Source organism: Saimiri boliviensis, chromosome 9 (genome assembly GCF_048565385.1).
Source record: "Saimiri boliviensis isolate mSaiBol1 chromosome 9, mSaiBol1.pri, whole genome shotgun sequence".
Taxonomy (NCBI): domain Eukaryota; kingdom Metazoa; phylum Chordata; class Mammalia; order Primates; family Cebidae; genus Saimiri; species Saimiri boliviensis.
Genome location: NC_133457.1, coordinates 40,978,905 through 40,998,008, shown reverse-complemented (window position 1 = coordinate 40,998,008; position 19,104 = coordinate 40,978,905). Strand labels below are relative to the sequence as shown.

General features: G+C 42.2%; 2 protein-coding genes across 15 annotated transcripts in view; one reads left to right on the top strand and one right to left on the bottom strand.

Moving 5' to 3' along the window:
• TOP2B (DNA topoisomerase II beta) overlaps positions 1-6,906 on the top strand; it is a 72,554-nt gene extending 65,648 nt beyond the window's left edge. For both annotated transcript variants that reach the window (XM_039480130.2, XM_039480129.2), the window contains exons 33-36: positions 23-133; positions 3,676-3,801; positions 5,324-5,418; positions 6,391-6,906. In XM_039480130.2, coding sequence (XP_039336064.2) covers positions 23-133; positions 3,676-3,801; positions 5,324-5,418; positions 6,391-6,561 — 503 coding nt within the window. In that variant the 3' untranslated portion in view covers positions 6,562-6,906. The remainder of the gene's footprint in view (positions 1-22; positions 134-3,675; positions 3,802-5,323; positions 5,419-6,390) is intronic.
• A 23-nt stretch (positions 6,907-6,929) lies between these two features.
• RARB (retinoic acid receptor beta) overlaps positions 6,930-19,104 on the bottom strand; it is a 1,029,560-nt gene continuing 1,017,385 nt past the window's right edge. For 8 of the 13 annotated variants that reach the window (XM_074405735.1, XM_074405733.1, XM_074405734.1 and 5 more), the window contains 3 exons: positions 11,154-11,358; positions 10,180-10,338; positions 6,979-8,433 (listed from right to left, as the gene is read on the bottom strand). In XM_074405735.1, coding sequence (XP_074261836.1) covers positions 8,237-8,433; positions 10,180-10,338; positions 11,154-11,358 — 561 coding nt within the window. In that variant the 3' untranslated portion in view covers positions 6,979-8,236. Of the gene's footprint in view, positions 8,434-10,179; positions 10,339-11,153; positions 11,359-19,104 lie in introns of all 13 variants that reach the window. The other 5 variants (XM_074405741.1, XM_003936041.4, XM_074405740.1 and 2 more) reach the window with 1 other exon arrangement.

The following is a 19,104-nucleotide window of genomic DNA, read 5'->3' as shown; positions in this document are numbered from 1 at the left end:
AAGAAGGCTTTGTAATTTTTAGATTCAGCTAAATTTGACAGTAATGAAGAAGATTCTGCTTCTGTTTTTTCACCATCATTTGGTCTGAAACAGACAGACAAAATTCCAAGTAAAACAGTAGCTGCTAAAAAGGGTATGTACTTATATTTGATTGAGTTAAGCATTGTATAAAACATGTAAGATAGTTAATGTAAAAGGAAATGTAATTTAATTTGAAACTATTTGCATTTGGAATTTATCATCAAACAATTAAGTACTTATAAGGAGAATCTCTTGTTTTCTAACCATGTGAGGGAATTAATAAAATTTCTGTAACACCTCATTCTAAGGCTGTTGTAATTATAAAGTAATCCTATGCATTAATACCTAAAGATAGCTTTCTGGTAAAGTTTCCTAGTGGTTAGGTTGTAATGGAGTTTAAAATTTTGTCTTGCTAGCAGCCTGCTTCTGTTATCTATGTCAGTCATGACTCAACTCCTTATGTGGAGGAACTGGTCAGTTCAGTTGGGGTTCCCTTTCTCTATGTGAGTCATGTAGCTTCTTTGTTTTCCATAGCTTTAGACTGACCACAAAACACTTTAAGTTGATTAATGAGTCTTACTAGTACCAAGGTATGTGTACCTTGGTCTTTTAGAAGGAGGTCAGTATTTGTACTTCGTGTTCAAAGGATAATATTTAAAAAAAAAAAAACCCACAAATTTGATTGAGATATAAGCTGTATAAGACAGCAAGTAAATAATGTGGATTATTCCCTCAAGGATTTTAAAAATTCACAACAGACTTCATTGCAGACACACATGAATTGAAAGTAGCAGAACAACAATTTTAAAAAGTCCCACTTATTCTGAATTCACTAGAACCATATTGAGAAATTGGTTAGCTGCAAGACTCTTTAGCCAGCACACTAGGTGACCTACCCATGTCCCATTGGCCTTACCACTTAGTGCATATTGGGCATCGTCTGCATTTTGTTGCCTGAGGACTTGCTCTTTGCCACTATGCTGGAATATTAACACTCCTCTGCTTGCAGCTGCCCTTAACTAGTGGATTGAGGAACGCTGGTTTATAAATATCTCAGTGTCCTTGCCTCTCATGTGAGCTAAGTGTGGGATGTGTGTATCACACTGGCTCTCAAAAATTTCTCATGGAATTAAGCTTCTAGAGTGATTGACTTGATAAGTTACCCATTACTGGCTGCCTTCTCTTTATTGTCTCATTTTTGTCTCCCTTTCCTTTACCTCTCAAATAAATACTTACAGTTGAATCCTTACCTTAGGATTAGGCAGATTGGCCCAAATCTAGGGAACCCAAATTGAGATAGACCCTCTAATTTCTCTTTTTAAAAAAACAATCCAGCTGTGCACAGTGGCTCATACTTGTAATCCTAGCACTTTGGGAGGCTGAGGCAAGCAGGTCACTTGAGGTCAGGAGTTAGAGACCAGCCTGGCCAACATGGCGAGAACCTGTCTCTACTAAAAATACAAAAATTAGCCTGGTAATGGTGGTTCATGTGTGCCTGTAGTCCCCGCTGCTCAGGAGGCTGAGGCACAAGAATCACTTGAACTCAGGAGGCAGAGGTCACAGTGAGCTGAGAGCACACTGCTGTACTCCAGCCTGGAGGTAGAGTGAGATTCCATCTCAAATAACAACAGAACAATCAAAAAGCATCTTTTTAAAATAATCTGCATATGAGCATCTTACAAACACCCTGAAAACTCGGGAGCCATATTACTTGAAATATAACCTCTTTACTTCATCAAATTGTTCACTCATATTTAACCTAATGAGTTTAACATGACTCAGAGGTTAGAATATCATGACACCTATTCTGTTTGGTTCCTTCTTCGGTAGCTGGACTGGCCTTGTCTAAGTTGGATAGGTGACTGCCTGTGTAGTGTGGTTTCAGGGACTCCAGCAAGACCTCAGCCTTCCTCTACCCTCCCTTACAAAACACAATTCCAATAAAATATTTCAAGAAGAGGATGAATCCTATCCCTCTGTGGGATTGTGTATGTTAACTGTAAATTGCATGTAGTTTTCAAGTTAAATTCTGTAGTTCCAATAGTTTAACAGCAGAAAGGCAGCCCGTAGCATTCAGGTATCTGACCTGTTTGCCTGATAAGAGTTGAAAGTGCCATGTAACTCCAAGCCCAGGGAAAAAAGTGGTCCCTAGAACACCTGGCTAAGTCTGTACTCCCTGCTAGGAGTTGCCCTGTGGTTCTTGTGGTAGATACAGTCATGAAGACTCAGAGGTGGGAAAAGCCCACACAGTCTGGGTGCCACTTCGCTAGGGCTTCTCCTGCTCTTGGCTAATGAGGAGCCTTATCTCTTGTGTCTCAAATTATGACTGGAATATGTTTTCCATAGAATCAGCATAGGTCTTTTTTTTAAAAAAAAGTATATAGTAATACATTTTTTTTCCAAATTAGGTTTTCTTCATTATACAAAAAGTGATTTATCAGGTTTTTTTTTTTTTTTTATTAAATAGACAGAGCCTTGCTTTGTCACTCAGGCTGGAGTGCAGTGGCACGATCTTGGCTTACTGCAACTTCCCTTGCCCAGGTTCAAGTGATTCTCCTGCCTAGCCTCCCAAGTAGCTGGGACTACAAGCTTATACCACATTATCAGGCTAATTTTTTGTATTTTTAGTAGAGACAAGGTTTCACCATGTTGGCCAAGCTGGTCTCGAATTCCTGATCTCAAGTGATTCACTCGCCTCAGCCTTCCAAAGTTCTGGGATTACAGGTGTGAGCCACTGTGCCCAGCCTATCAGTTTTCACATAGAACTACAGATAAAGCTGTAAAACAAGGTCTGTTTTTAAAACAAAATTCAACAAAGGAAAGGCCTTGTATCTATTGTCTACTTACCTAGGATTTTATATTTGTTTCCACGTAAAAATGCCCACTCTGGATTTCAGCTTTTGAATGGAAGTGATTGGTTTCTACTCATTGTATTTGAGGATCCCATAGCTTTTTTTTCTCTAAAACATTCTAAAAGTTAGAGCTTAATCTGGTTATACTTGGGTTAATTTATCAAATATGCTACTCTTTTGTCATGACTATTCTATATTTCAAAGTTCCTGCTTAATGTATTTTAATGGCTCTTGCTTAAAATGTCTTAATTGAATTATCTAAGGGCAGATTATACACAATTAAATAAAAAGCATTTTCTCATCTATGAGAAATTGTTTGCCTTTACATTGCCATCAAGCAGAGAGAAACCATTTCATTATTTAAGGCAACTCTTCTTTTTTTTTTTTTTTTTTTTTTTTTTTTGAGACGGAGTTTTGCTCTTGTTGCTCAGCTGGAGTGCAATAGCACGATCTCGGCTCACTCACTGCAGCCTCCACCTCCCGGGTTCAAGCGATTCTCCTGCCTCAGCCTCCCAAGTAGCTGGGTTTACAGGCTCCCACTACCATGCCCGTCGATTTGTATTTTTAGTAGGGACAGGGTTTCACCATGTTGGCCAGACTGGTCTCGAACTGCTGACCTCAGGTGATCCACCAGCCTCAGCTTCCCAAAGTGATGGGATTACATGCCTGAGCCACCGGGCCCGGTCAGGTGACTCAGTTTCTAATCAGCTGTAAGAAATTCCATTTATATAGGACTCACTTCAAGTTTGGTTTATTGGTAAGTATATTTTATTGACCTGTGAAATGGAAATTTCCTCACTAGGAAAACCATCTTCAGATACAGCCCCTAAGCCCAAGAGAGCCCCCAAGCAGAAGAAAATAGTAGAGACTGTAAACTCTGACTCAGATTCAGAATTTGGCATTCCAAAGAAGACTACAACACCAAAAGGTGAGGATTGTCTTCTTATAACCCTTTAAACATACATTGTGTGGAAAAGATTGAATTTTTTCTACCTCATTGAATTTAGAGAGGCTGGGTACTTTGTTTTAAATGGCTTTACTCCTCAATATAGCAGCGTGTCTAGGAATCAATGCTGAGTTAGGGTCCAAAGGAGGTATACCAATTCAGTTCAGTTACTTTATTTTATAAATTTAAAAAGTTGAGGTTCAAAGAGGTTAAATATGAATTCCTAAAAATGGTGCAAATTCTCTCCTACAGCCAACTCACTGGAACTTACTAAAAAGTCAGATTAGCACTCCACACTAATTAAACTGTGACACTTACTGGAATGGGGTAGATCCAGGACTCTTAGGCTAGAATGTTTTTCTCACCTAAGAAGTAACTGTACTCAGGGCCATACAAGGAACCAGCACCGGTTCTCTGTGGCATCCACTCTGTCTTCAGAATTGGGAAAGCCCTTAAAGATGCTTTGTTAAATATGTTTGTAAGACATGATATGCTCTCAGGGTAGCTGCTCAACCTTTTATTCAACTGAAGGATATTTTCCTCAGTGTTTCTTAGTTTTCTTAAAGGAGTGGTTGGGATAAAGAACTATAGACCTACAGGGAAATGGAGGTAATAGAGTGGCAAAGAATCATAGTGACTGGGAAGGTAGTATTTGAGGTTGCAGGATTGGAAACCTTTATAAATTGAAAAATGCTGTTTCCTCGATTCATTTGATCAAACATGACATCCCAGGATTATTTAAGGCTATCTTTTACTTGTACAATTTAGCTCTCAAGGAATTTTTAAATATTTAGAATTAATTGCAATTTAGTTCTGTTTTCTTTCATTGGCATCATTGTGGGATGGAGAAATCTGGCCCCTACTTAAATATTCCCTTTTCTCCTTCCACCTCCAGTGATGAGAGTAAGAGGTTAGGTAGATGAAAAGAGTCTAGGTCTGGGAAGGAATATGTATTTGACATTTTATAATTAATACTGGGTGGTTCTCAGACTGTGTTACTCAAAGTGTGGGACATGTAATTGGTTACTAGTGTTTGATAAGTCAAACTGAGTAAACAATTATAAACTGAGTGACCTTTATAATACTTTTGTGTTAATAAAAAAAGCATATGATTTTTTTTCAGTGATTTGTGTTCTCTTGTACTTTTACAAGTATTGGGCCCATGACAAATTGGAAATTGAAAGCACTCTTCCAAGATACTTCCTTTTCAGGCTCAAGGACCACATAGCAAATACAAATGTTGTATGCATGAGGGGATTTGTCATAAATGTGTCTCTGGGACTTTCCCACTAGTTTAAGTGTATTTGTGAAAAAGTCTAAAGTCATGTCAACCCCAGAATTGATACGCTGCTGCCAGATTGTTGTTAGTCACTCATAGTAAGAGATTAGAACTGCAGTGCTCCATTGATTGGGCATGCCAAAGAAATAAACTATAATGTTGTGACACTTATCTTTTTATACTGCATTTACCCATGGAAGAAAAAACCTTTTGTATCATTTTAAGGTAAAGGCCGAGGGGCAAAGAAAAGGAAAGCATCTGGTTCTGAGAATGAAGGTGATTACAACCCTGGCAGGAAAACATCCAAAACAACAAGCAAGGTAACCGAGAACGTCATTGCACATTAGTGCGTCGCTTTTTAAAAAAAATCTGTAATTAGTTTGCTTATTACTACAATCCTCTAACAGCTTTCCACCTAGCATCTCCTATCAATATGGGGGCTTGTATATGGTTAAGGAATTATTCAAGTATAAATTTACATAATCAGGATTATTTCTTGCATAACAGTGTGCTATAAATTAACCCACTTAGAATCTTCCATTTCATCCATTGAGCTAGTGGTGTTATGCTACCTATAATTAGACTGGTTTAGACTGAAATAATTATTTTTCAGATTAAAGACTGTTTCCTTTTAACTTGCATTTATTTGACCAGGGCTAATTTGATTTCTTTTTAATTGAATTCATTTGACTGTGGCTAATTTTTCCAATTAGTCTGACCCTTTTCCAGAAGTACACTATTTCTTTTAGGTAATGAAGGACATCAGCTCCCCTCACTCCTTTTTTCCTCTTCTTAGTAAATCTAAAGAACACCAGTGTAGATGATGATAGCTTTACGTTGAGTTCCACACTGACCTCTTCCTTCCAGTCATCTTTGTCTCAGGTCCACCTCGGTGACTTTTTGCATTGTTTAAAACACTTACAGTGCATACTACACACGGTGCATGAGTCTTTTTTTCCTTCCATGAATTCTTGATATGTACTTACCAATAGTTTGAAGTTTTACTAATCTGGGCGTTGTGTATACTTTTTGGGTAATGTATAATTTCAGGAATAAAGGCGTTACATTTTTGACGCTAGAACAAGGTGGCGAATTACTGTATGTAATCCTTTGTATTCTTCCAAAAAATAAGGTAACTGGTCTTACACTTAGGTTAGCATTACGATGCTAGTAATTTTAAAAGCTCCATTATTTGTAATACTTCCTAAACATAAGCAAAGTATGAGGAGTGCTAGTTCTGAATATTAGTCTTTTTTCTAACTAATTTTTAAATCTATTATAAAAATATGTAGAAACCGAAGAAAACATCTTTTGATCAGGATTCGGATGTGGACATCTTCCCCTCCGACTTCCCTTCTGAGCCACCTTCTCTGCCACGAACCGGTCGGGCTAGGAAAGAAGTTAAGTACTTTGCAGAGTCTGATGAAGAAGATGATGACGTTGATTTTGCAATGTTCAATTAAGTGCCCAAAGAGCACAGACATTTTTCAACGAGTACCTTGTGTTGTCCTTTGGTCTTTTCTGTCTCAGACTTTTGTACATCTGGATTATTTTAATGTGATAATGTAATTGATGGTTTTTTATTATTGTGGTAGGCCTTTTAACATTTTGTTCTTACACATACAGTTTTATGCTCTTTTTTACTCATGAAATGTCACGTACTGTCTGATTGGCTTGTAGAATTGTTATAGACTGCCGTGCATTAGCACAGATTTTAATTGTCATGGATACAGACTACAGACCTGCTTTTTGAAATGAAATTTAAACATTAAAAATGGAACTGTGTTCTCTCTTTACTGAAGATAAAAGTGTAGTAAAAGCTCCCACACACCTTTAAAATAAATATATTTTATTCTTTGCCAGGAGACTCCATGGAAAAAGGTAAACAGTATATGAACATAGAAAGCATTGTTAAACAAACAATCTCAATGTACAAACAGAGCCAGTGAAAGTACATCACAGACTTGCTAATATATCAAAAAAAAAAAAAAATTCCACTAGTGCTTAAATGAGAACTAAGAAACTGACACTTGTATCTGTTAACCACTCTACCACAGCTTTCACTCTGCTTCATAGTGATTGAACAAGGTCAAAGGAGGCAGATTCTATGCCTGTGTCTTTGGGAGTTAATATCAGCCCCTTGGCATCAAGAAGGCTGAAAAAAAAAAAAAATCCCAATATCAGGCATGAATCAGGAAGGACACTAGAGTTATGTGGTCCAGGTGGTAGACCAGCCTGCTAATCATCCCATGAAATTTCCCTAATGGCTTGTGAACAGGTAAACAAAAACTTATTAACACTGAAAAGTGTTTTCGCCTTGGAGGCTATCATTACTGTAAAAATGTATTTTTTTTTTTACTGTGTAGTTACGTCATTTAATAAGTAATAAACCACTTTTAATTTAAAGTGACATTAACAGTTGAACAAATGACATTGGATTAACTGAACTGGCAGTTACACTGATACAGAATTCTCTTCTGCTAGCGCAGGGAATTTGTATACTTTTACTGGGCAACATGAACTAAAAGATGCAGTTTGAGAGCATCAGAAAGAGGAAAGACAAGCTTCCATACTAACTAAATTAGAATATCTTCAGCCTTATCTCGTCATACTGTACAAGAGTCCTGTTTTCTTACCTTGACGTCTCGACTATTCCATGAAAGCAAGACAGTTACCTTTTTGAACTTGGGTGGACAGGTACAGTAGTCTATTATTTCATCACCTTGGTGTCTTGCTTATTTTGAGTAGACATAAAGGAAAGCACCAAACATACAGTATAGAAAGAACAGAGCCATACTTCTGTATGTACAAAGTCTTCAGAAACTTAACCAGGGGTAAATCTTTTCAACTGGGTCTTTGCCATGCAATCTTGAGTGCTCAGAGAGGAAAATAGAAGCTTTTAACTAGTTTCTGGTTGCATGAAATGGCTGATTTTTTAGAATTTGCAAAGTCTGTATTTCTAGGTACATTACACAGTGAGGAGTATATATATTGATACATATGAAAACTTCTTGGTCCTTCTTGAGTTTTAATATATTTTCAGTCCAAAAACTAAGCAGCAGTAAAAATGTTTTTTCTTGCATTTTAAATCCTGGAACTGAAGGTACTGGGGAATGTTTGAAGTAGCTAGAAAATGTCTTATTGCACCAGTGGTGACTGACTGACCCCGCTGTTTTCCACTGAGCTGGGTGAGATGCTAGGACTGTGCTCTGCTGTGTTTCCACTTGAACTTGGAGTCAAGGGTTCATGTCCTTCAGAATTCTCCAGCATTTCCTGAATGAGAGGTGGCATTGATCCAGGAATTTCCATTTTCAAGGTAATTACACGTTCTGCACCTTTTAAAAAGAGATAATGGAACTCTGGTTAAGACAAGGAGTTAAGCTATAATAGATAACCAGGGACCAACTTTCATGTATTTTAACAAAGGTGTTTCCTAAGACTCTTGCTTAGGAATTCTGAAATACAGAAATCAAGTGGCTTTTATCTTTATTGAAAAGGACCCATCAATTATCACTCTTATAAATACAAACATAAATGTATTTGAAATGGGAATTGCACCCACCAAAAACCATGTTTTTTGTGAAGTTCTCACCCAGCTCCGACTCACAGTATGTTGAGAGGATCTTTTTATGATCCGCTAGAACTTCATTCTTCTTGAATGCAAGCAATAACATGCTGTTGCCTCCCTGGGTAAGAAAATCATGCAAACAACGCCTCACAGAGGTTATCCTTATTTTACACCATTAAAACATTTTTACTTTAGAGAAAGGAGCAAAGATGTGGTGATGTTTAAATTTGATGCCTCAGTTTCAAGAAATAACGATTTACAAAGAAAAGTTCTTGAGGAAACTAGCGTATCTTGAAAAAGACAGGTTGATGCCAGTTACCCACAAACAGAGGAATTCACAATGTGCAATGATTCTTAACAACTTGATTCAGCAGTGTACGGTCCAATATAGTAGCCACTAGGTAGCTACATTTAGATTTGTTAAATGAAATTAGAAAAACACTGCCTCAGTTGCATAAGCCACACTTGAAGTGCTCGAGAACCTCATGTGTCTAGTGGCTGCTGAACTGTACAGTACCGATGATTTCTGTAACTGCAGTCAGTTCTATTAGATATTCTAGTGATAACAGTATTAAGTTAAACAGCCTCATTTTTAAAAATCAAAGATACCATATTCACAACTACACTGGTATCTGCTGTTGGCTTCTGGTCCTAGTTCCATGCCAGGATTAATTCAGAATGCTCATCGAGGAAACCTTAGAAGGAGCTCAAGAATTAAGACTGCTTGTTAAACAAGTTCCCGGTGCATTTAAGCACTTTCTGAAATAGAGTTGATTCCTTGGCTAGCAAAAATCTTGAGAGACAGAGTAAGTAGTCCGATGGGGAAGGAGAGGGGCAATGGCCCACTTGGTAGCAGGGCTAGCTGCTGAGTTCTCTCTCTCCATAGACAAACCTTTCTCTAACACTCAACTGTGATACAGCTCCAGGCACCTCTGTAATTGCTTGAGTTGCTACATAACAGAAAATCATCAGGCAAAGAATATTTATCCCTCTTAGGAAGGCAAGAATTCCTTTGCTTAGAAGTGTGCAGAAGGAATTCTGCCTATACACAAGAGAGCGATGGCTGAAGTGATGGAGAGAGACTTAATCATTAGCGACGATCCTAAGTACTATTCATTTTTCTTAAGGTTTGGACGTTTAGGAAAAACTGGAGTCAAGGTTACATACACCAGAGATTAAATGTATGAACCTAGATAGTTAATTAAATGTATGAACTGGAATTAAGTGTATGAACCTAGAAAATTACCCTGTCATATAGTATATTCTCTTGAAAACCATGTTTTGCTAATCAGCCATGAATTTTAAAGCTCTCAATCATTTACTAAGATCATTTAATAGGGTAAGACTTGAGGTTTTTATTCTTCTTTTTTTTTTTTAAAGGGGGGAGTTATTTCCTTTTGATTTCAATGAGAAAAAGCCAGTAAACAACCTGAATTGAGGAATAAAGTGACACAACCTGGTAAGGCCCTCAAGTCTGCGTTGTGACCGTAGTACAGAGCGCACAAAGACATACCTTTAGCACTGATGCTGCGGAGATCTGTGATTTTCATTAAGATCTTTGGAAACATGTGAGGCTTGCTGGGTCGTCTTTTTCTGATATAAATTTTTAGTGCTTCCAGCAATGGTTCTTGTAGCTTATCTACTTTTGTCGGTTCCTCAAGGTCCTGGCGGTCTAGATACCGGGAATAAAGTATTAAACAAAATCAGGATTTCTGCCCTTTCCCCGTCTTCCTTGTTTCCTTATTCCTACAGGTATGACCATGAATTTGGTAATTCAATTACATATACAAATTTGCAGACTTAACGCAGTTGCTTTAAGCAATGATACTTGATTGATCTTAAAAAAAAAAATCACCCCCTTTGGTAGTCTATAAACATTTTGATGGCTGGTTGCTTTTGTCCCAGGGAAAGAATTACCTCCTGTGACCAGAAGGTGTCACTACCAAACTGAATTAAAACAAACCTTGAGCAGGATGGTTATTTTGGCACAAAGTAAATCTGCTTCTTAATTAAAGCCATTACTTTTTAACCACTTACAATTCAGCCTTCTGTAGGCCAGCAGGGGTCACTACGAAGAAGAAAGCTAAATTTTAGCCCAGTCCTCCAAGGGTTGGTGGGAGGGCCCAGCCAAAAACTCGTATGTCTACCCACTAAATAACAGCACATGCAGGTCCCTTGTCATTATTATGTTCCCAGGCAATTTATTTTACAATAGTCTGATCCTGCCTTTAAGAAAAAAACAAAACCTGGGGCGACTGGGGAAACAGCTTTCTGGCATTTCTTTCTGAGCAGAAGGATCCCAAATAACCATCATTTAATTTGTAACACCATGGAAAAACACAGTGAACCCAGGCACGTATGCCTGGCTTAATCACATCTTTTCCCATGGAAAAACAACTCCAAAAGGGAAATGAGGGGTTTCTCACAAATTACAAGTATAAACTGTTCTTCATGAACTTTCATGAGGCTTTTCTACATAGTTGGTACCTCCACAGATTAAGCAGATAGCACTGAGAAGGCCTGTTTCTGTGTCATCCATTTCCAAAGGCAGGAGCTGGTTGGCAAAGGTGAACACAAGGTCAGTCAGAGGACCAAATCCAGCATTGTGCATCTGAGTTCGATTTAGGGTAAGGCCGTCTGAAAAAGTCATGGTGTCTTGTTCTGGGGTATACCTGGTGCAAATTCTAAGAATCTGGAAGGGAAAAAAAAAATGGATGGATGATCTAAGCCAGCCTGTCCTGAAGCCATCAATCGGATGTAAGCAGGAAATAGCATGAAGATTTCCAAGAAGCTCTTCACATGGGCACTGTACCCCCTTTCACATGTTGAATGTTTTCTTTAGGTCTTTGATTAAAAGACTACAGAAATCAAAACTCAGAGGCTAAAGTTATTTAGGAAACACTAAACCAGACAAGAGAAATTTTGAGAAATACCTTTACATTAAAAGTAGTTCATTATTCAAATAAACATGTAAAGAGTACCTAGTTAAGTCCCAGGCACTATGCCAGGTGCTAGAGATTTTAAAAGATGAATAAGATTCTATTTTTTAAGAGCTTACAAGTCTATAATAAATGACAATATATATTAAATGCATAGTATGTATCAAGTTTTGTGCATACCCTATATTCAGTCTTTCAAGCAGCTTGGTGAAGTGAATATTATTATTATTTAACAGATGAAGGATTTAAGGCTCAGAAAGGTCGGTGATGTGCCCAATGTCACATAGTTAACATGTAAATGGATCTGACTCAAATCCAATCTCTCTCCCATGATGCCTCTGGTCACACAGTTACACAGACAGCTATAACACAAGGCACACGAGTGAAACCAGCAAGGTACTACGGAGTTCAGAAGAAGGAAAGCTCAGAAACAGCCAAGAGGACATCAAGGGCAGATCCACGGAGAAGAGGTGGCATTTCCACCAAACCCTGAAGTGAAGGCAGGATTTATAGAGGCAGAAAGCCTGAGTCACTCCGCCAGAGTCTCCCAGTCCCACCCAGTGTATACTTGACACACAATCCGGTCGGCTCCGTGGGGCACCAGCTACTAAGGAGACTCCTGCTCACTGCCCTGTGCCTCTAGGCCTCACTCAGAGCAAAACAAACTAAAAATGCCTCACTTCTGTAGATACTCCATCCTGGCTCATGTTTCTACTGCCCTGTTAACCTAACTGCTGGGAAGGAGCTCTGTGCATTCCAGAGCACTTCCCACCCAGAACCACGTTTCTGCTGACCAGGTTTCCGTCCTTGAGTTTTCCCTGAAAATAAATTTCAGAGCTGCTTGAAGCACAGAAGTAAATCCCACCTGGACAAAGGTGAATAACCCAGTAGGCTGAAGAAGCTGAGAGTGTTCCCAGATACAGGAGCTCAATTTGACTGGGTCTAGCCCTGGAAATGTCCACCTCAGCGTCAACCTACAGAAGGGCAGATGTGATCAGAAAGGCCTGCATTCTTCCTGTTACATGGCCATGTGCAGAGAGGAGGGGCCCCTGAGGAAGACACAGGACCCTGCCTAGAACAGAACTCCTTGTAGGAAAGCCCTCTCCACCCCGCCCATATTCCCATCAGGGCTCCTAGAACAAGAACTTCTGTCACGTCTCTCATCTCGTCAGGGAAACACGGGGGGCTTGGGACAATGACCCTACCCATGGTGAAGACAGTCCTTTCTGACTGGTGATGGGTCCCCAGAGCCTCATGCCCACTGGACCACATGAACCATGATGCGACAGGCGCGCTGCAGTGGTCACATGCTTTTGTGTTCTCTAAATCTCCAAGAAGGCAGTGATTTGGGAGTCAGCCTTCTTCCTACACGAGACTCCAGTGTGGTTTGGAGGAAGGCACGGGGACGCCTGTGGAGGGCGTGCGGCATCTCTGCAGGTATACGTACATTTCAAGTCTGACTTCAGTGTCTTACTGGTTAAAACTCGGAGAAAAACCGTGAATGAGTAGCACTCCTCATCCTTAACATACAATAATAGCTAATGTTTTATCGATCACCTACTATGTACCAGGTACCACACTAAACACTTTAATGTATTGTTTCTCTTAATCAACCCATGAGTTAAGTGTTACTACTACCCGGTTTTACAGATGGAGAAACAAATGTGAATAGCTTATGGTAGGTCACATAAGCCAGTAGAATGATTTGATTTAGGCTTTTTCTAGAACCTGTGCTTTTAACCATTGCTCCATAGCTGCCTCATTCTCTCTGCATACCAATACCCAAACCTAGACACCTCTCTTAAGATTAATCTTTAGCCCAGTACCAATTTCGATAGCAGCCTTACTGGGCACTTTTGGGCAGCACATAACTGCACAGCTATTCACGGTGGCCTGCCTGGTGCAGAGGAGCGCAGAGCTTGTGGCCTGGAAACACAAACGTCACTTTATATTGGGATGGGTGGTAGAGGTATCTAAATCAGGACATGTCCTCAAACTTCATACTGTTCCTACTGTATCATCAAGTCACGCAGTGAACTAGCATCGGATCGTGGTTATCAAAACACTACCACGATCTCTTCATTGGATGGGTGATCATTTTCACCTCCCAGATACGTGCCCAGGGGCCTCTCTGAGCTAGCCCAGCCATTTCCTCTGTGTTCCCAATTGGATGGCCTGTTTCATTTCACCTTGGTAGCTGACGGGGTATGAAGCCATTCTCAATGTCAGAGCAGTAGGAAGACCCAGAGGTCACTGGGCATAAAGCCTCACATTTCCCCCGAAAGCCCCGGAAGGTAAAGTGTGGTGCTCAAGATCACACAAGCAGCGGTGCTGGAGCCTAGAGTACAGCTCTTCCAATCCCCAGCCTTATGTTCCTTCTACTACGTGGAGGAACATTAGGAAATACTGCCTATGCGGGAAGTTAGCAAGTGACGGTTAAAGTTAGCACTCTGGGAGGCCAAGGTGGGGGTGGATCATCTGCAGTCAGAGACCAGGCTGGCCCACGCAGTAAAGCCAGGCCTGGTGACACACACCTGTTGTCCCAGCTACTGGGAAGGCTGAGGTCAGAGAATCGCTTGAACCGGGAAGGGGAGGTTGCAGTGGGCTGAGATCGCGCCACTGCACTCCAGCCTGGGCGACAGAGAGAGACCCTGTCTCAACAATAACGAAGTTAGTATGCCCAATATTGATGGGCCCCAAATCCCCAGACATGTTTCTAGTCTGGAATCAGATGGGTACTAGACAGGTCTTTGCAGCTTTAGCATGCTGCCAAGAAAGGAATGCATGAGATCTGTCCTCTGCAAAAATGAAAGAATCCAGAGATTCACTGGAAAGGACGGAAGACCGGGATTGAGGACTTTGCAAATTGCCAGTAACTCACTTAGAAATCCACATCCAAATGCAGCACTCAAATGGTTCTAACTATTCTATCAAAAAAAGTTTTCCACTCAAAAGTCAGGATGTATTTAGATTCAGATGAGGCATTTAAACTATGTCCTGTTGCCTCTCTTGCTAGAAGTTCAAAGCCGAAACCAAGTACAACTGGTACATCCAAAGCCGAACGCGCATGGCCTGAGAAGGAATGTCTTCGGCTCAATGTCTTCTTTTATCTGAGGAGCCTCCCTTCCCTGCCCTGCCCCTGCCCCAGCCTGAAACAGAACGGGTCCCATGTGAAACAGGCATCCCCCTCATAGCTCCCAGCTGGTCCTGTCTCTGGAAGGAAGCCAAGTCGTTTCATTTTGTCACATTAAAATCAAATGCCAGTGGCAACCACCAAGTACTTCTCCAGGACTAAAACACTCTTTGTTTGGAAGGAAGGCATCTATCTGGAAAGACCAGCACGCAGGCCCCACGAGACGGGTAAAAATAACCTAGCCAAGGCCGCCTCGCCAAAGCGGGGCCCTGTCGGACAACACAGAGCTCCTGTTGATGGTCAAAGTTGATCCTCCTCAGGGCAAAAAGAACCTTCCCTCCTTTGCTATCAGCAAAGACAGCTGTGCATCTCTCTACTGCTTTTGATGGGAGTGTGTGTTCTATGTGTCTCCTGGGGGTGGGGGGGCCTGCTTGATAAAGGAACCCTGGAAGGATCTGATGATAGCGGACCCCAGAGGTAGAGCCAGGGACTTGTCCACCAAGCTACCGTCACCTCTGGTGAGGGCCTCTGAAGTGATCCCTTATTTTCATTCCTGCTTCAGTACCATCCACGGCAGCCAGAGCATGCTGTTCAAAATGTTCATCAGAGGAGCAGACTCCTCATATGGCTCTGGTCACCTTCAGAATAAAATCCAAACTTCTTTCTGTAGCCTCAGGGGCCCCTCCCTACTTGCCAACTTCAACTACTCCTTTCCTTTGCTCATGAGCCTCTGGCCATCTTGGTCTTCTTTGTGACCCTTCAATGATTCACTGCTGAGGCAAAGCGTTTGCCCTTGCTTTTCCCTCTGGCTCAATGCTTTTCCCTGATCTTCACATGGTTCTGTTCTCAGAGTCCAGCTTCAATGTCACCTCCTCCAAAACCCATCGCCCTTTTTTTCTTTGATCCTGCTCCCTTTAAGGGATGGAGCTTAATTCCCCTCCCCTTGAGTGTGGCCTGGGCTGAGTGATTTGCTTCTGACAGATAGAATATGGTGAAAGTGACGGTGTGTGACTTCTGACACTAGGTCACAAAAATCACCGTCACTTCCTTCTTGCTTGCTCTCTCTTGAATCTCTTGCTCTGGGGAAGCTAGCTGACATTTCAAGAGGACAGGTAACCAGCCCCATGGACAGGTCCACATAGCAAGAAACTGAGTCCTCCCATCAATAACCAGCACTCAATTGCTAGGCAAACGTGAGGAGCCAAAGTGGAAGCAGAGAGCTCCCAGCCCCTGCCAGTTCTTTAGATGACTGCAGCTCTGGCCAGTGTCTTGATTGCCATTTCATGACAGATACTAAGCCAGAACCACCCAATGAAGTCAGTACCAGATTCCTGACCCACCATGACGACGGAACATAATAATGCTTATGTTTTAGGCTGCTAAGTTTTGTAGTATTTTGTTCCACTGCAATAGACAATGACTACAGCACGCACGCCTGGGGCTGTACACAAATCTCCATAGCGCAGCTTCTGGCATTTTCCCTATACCATACAGCTGTACAACTACCACCTACATCAAATCTGAGTATTTCCAGCACCTAGCGGCTCCTATGAGTCCTCCTAATCAAACCTCTTCCTCGAAAGTAACCGTTATTTTGACCTCTATTCCTACAAGTTAGTTTTGCAAGTTCTTGAACTTCAGATCAATGAAATCATACAGGATACCGTCTTTTGTGTCTGGCTTTTATTCCCTCAATATTATCTCTGTGTGATTCACACATATGAGTGTACACAGCAGTAGTTCACTCTTTTTCACGGCCGTGTAGTATTCCACAATGCAAACCACCACCCCGTTTTCTCTTCTTCATAGCACTTGTCAGGATCTGAGTTTCCTGGCCATCTCCCTTCTGGAATATGAGCTCTGAGGATGAGACTGCCCTTCACCTGTCTTGCTCTCAGCTGTGTCTTTAACATCTAGAACAGTGTCCTCCACACAGCAGGTTGGTGAATATTTATTAAATGAATAAACTGAATTCCTTCATCAGACTCTCTTCTACCCTGTAAACCTCAGAGGGAGGCCTCAAGGGACTGTCCAGTTTGTGGGCAGAGGAGAAAGCTCCAACCGCTCGCCCTTCTCAGGCACTCTGTACTGATTGTGTTTGGCAACATGTGGGCAGATCCTGATCTGATTTGACAATTTATCCCCATCTACTTGTGGGAATGTTGAAGTAGTGATACCAGTAACGTGTTTAAGCAGTGGTACCAATAACCACGATGCACGCAGCGTACACGGTGCGTGTTGTGATAAACTCACGGGAACAAAGTGTTTTCCCCAGTGGGACCCGTAGGCAGCCTGCCTTGACTGAGGAGGAAATACACAGGTGAGAAGCAGCAAGGCTCTTGCTCCTGTCACTGTCCCTGTTTTCCAGACCAGCACACTCGCAGCCCACGTTTTGCAATGTTAAGAGAGAATTATTTTAATAACCTATTTTAACTTAAGCTATCCAAAATATTTTTGTTTCCACATGTAATCAATACAAAAAAAAACATTAAGGAGATATTTTACATGTGTAAATACTAAGTCTTTGAAAGACTGTTTATTTTTCAATACGCACTTGAGACCAGGCACCGTTTCAAGGCGCCCCCGAGCCACAGCTGCCTCGCGGCTGCTGACCTTAACAGCACAGCCCCAGACGCTACTGCCCAGTGTCTCAGACGCCACCTTGCACAAAGGCCATGTGGGCTTCCTCAACGCCGACGATTACAGCTTATCTAAAGGAACACTTACTATGTGCCAGGAACTACTTAACTCAATTCTTTATCCCAGCAACGTGAATGGGGAGGAGCTACTATTATACTTACTCAATTGATGAGGAAACGGAGGCTCAGAGAGGTCACTTAGCGTCCCTAAGTTCACTCAGCCCCTAAATGGCAGAGCTGAGATTTGAACCCAGGGAGTTTGCCTGCAAAGCCCACCTACCCTCTTGACCACTACACTGGCTATCCCACAGCAACTCCTGGTGCCTCACGGGGTAATCATGCCATATCTGTGGGTGAGTAAGCTGAGGCTACGAGAGACCCAGGGCTGCCCCATGATGACGCAGATGCCCATGCGGGATGCTGAAGCCTAAACTCAAGCTGTGGGGCTCTGGGCCCAGAGCTCCCGCCCTGCCAGCCTGGGCTCTTGTCTCTACTGAGTCCCCAGGAAGGGGACAGGAAGGGACTGGTTCATGTGAGAATGGCTCTCCATGGCTGTATAGATGCCCGGTCTCCAGGGACTCAAGGAGCCACAAGTCACACTTTGAAGTCACACAGGCTGTCACTTTTGTATCACCAGAAGCAAGGCGCTGCTGTGACCGGCATGGATATATTTTCCTTGGGGGAAGTCAGGGCAGCGGGTGGCAGGACCCAGGAAGCCACATGTCCTGCAGGCAAAGACTTGAAATCTTGAAGCCTTAATAGGTGTGATATTCCGAAAGCAACATATATGCTGGAATTTGAATTCTGACTGTTCATTCATTCGCTCGTTAATTCACAAATGCTCACTAAATCCCCTTTTCATGCCTGGAACTGCCACAGCGACCAACCCTAACATGGCTCCTGGTCTCACGGAGACAACAGACCAGGGAAGAAGCCGCTGGGAAATACACCTGTCATTACACTCTGCCTTATGAGCTTGGGACAGAACCACAGCGTGAGGGAGGAATCGGGTGGCTGGCCAGGGAAGGCTTTTCTGAAGAGATGGCATTTCAGCTGAGATGAGGAATAGGCCAGGAAGAATGTGAGAAGAGGGTGGGTAACCTGGACATGGGATGCAAAAGGCTCTGGGTCAGGACAGAGCTTGACTGAGATTCGAGGCAGTGCCAGGAGGTGACGTAGCCAAGAGAGGCGCCCTTGTGAGTTGCGCCAGATGGGCAGCTAGAATTTACAGTCAAGCTCTTCAACCCGGCCTAGACTGCCCCCTTTTACTACAGTATTTGCCTCCTTCACCCATCCCGCCCACCCAATCCTGGCTCCACGCTGGCCCTGCTCTCCTTCAGCTCGCCCCAGCTGTTGAATGGGGGCTCTGAAGGCAGCTCGCCTGCGTTCAACACCTGGCGCCACTGTTTACTAGCTGTGTGACCTTGGGAAAGCCACTTCCCCTCTCTGAGCCTTTTCCCGTGTTGACAAATGCAATCAACCCCGCTTCTGAAGCTCCAGTTTTGAGAAACAGCGGCAATGGCTCTTTCATGGGGTCAACCATGATGGCACGAGCCCCTGTCCAGGACGGAAGGACCCTCTCACTGCTTCTGCTGAGGGGCCTGGTTGTACCACCCAGGCATCACTCTGGCGTGCCAGCTTCCCCCAGCATTTGCCCACAGGGGTGATATGAAAACCCCGTCTTCAGAATCGCAAGTGAATCATTATCCCTTGCTGTGTTCCCACAT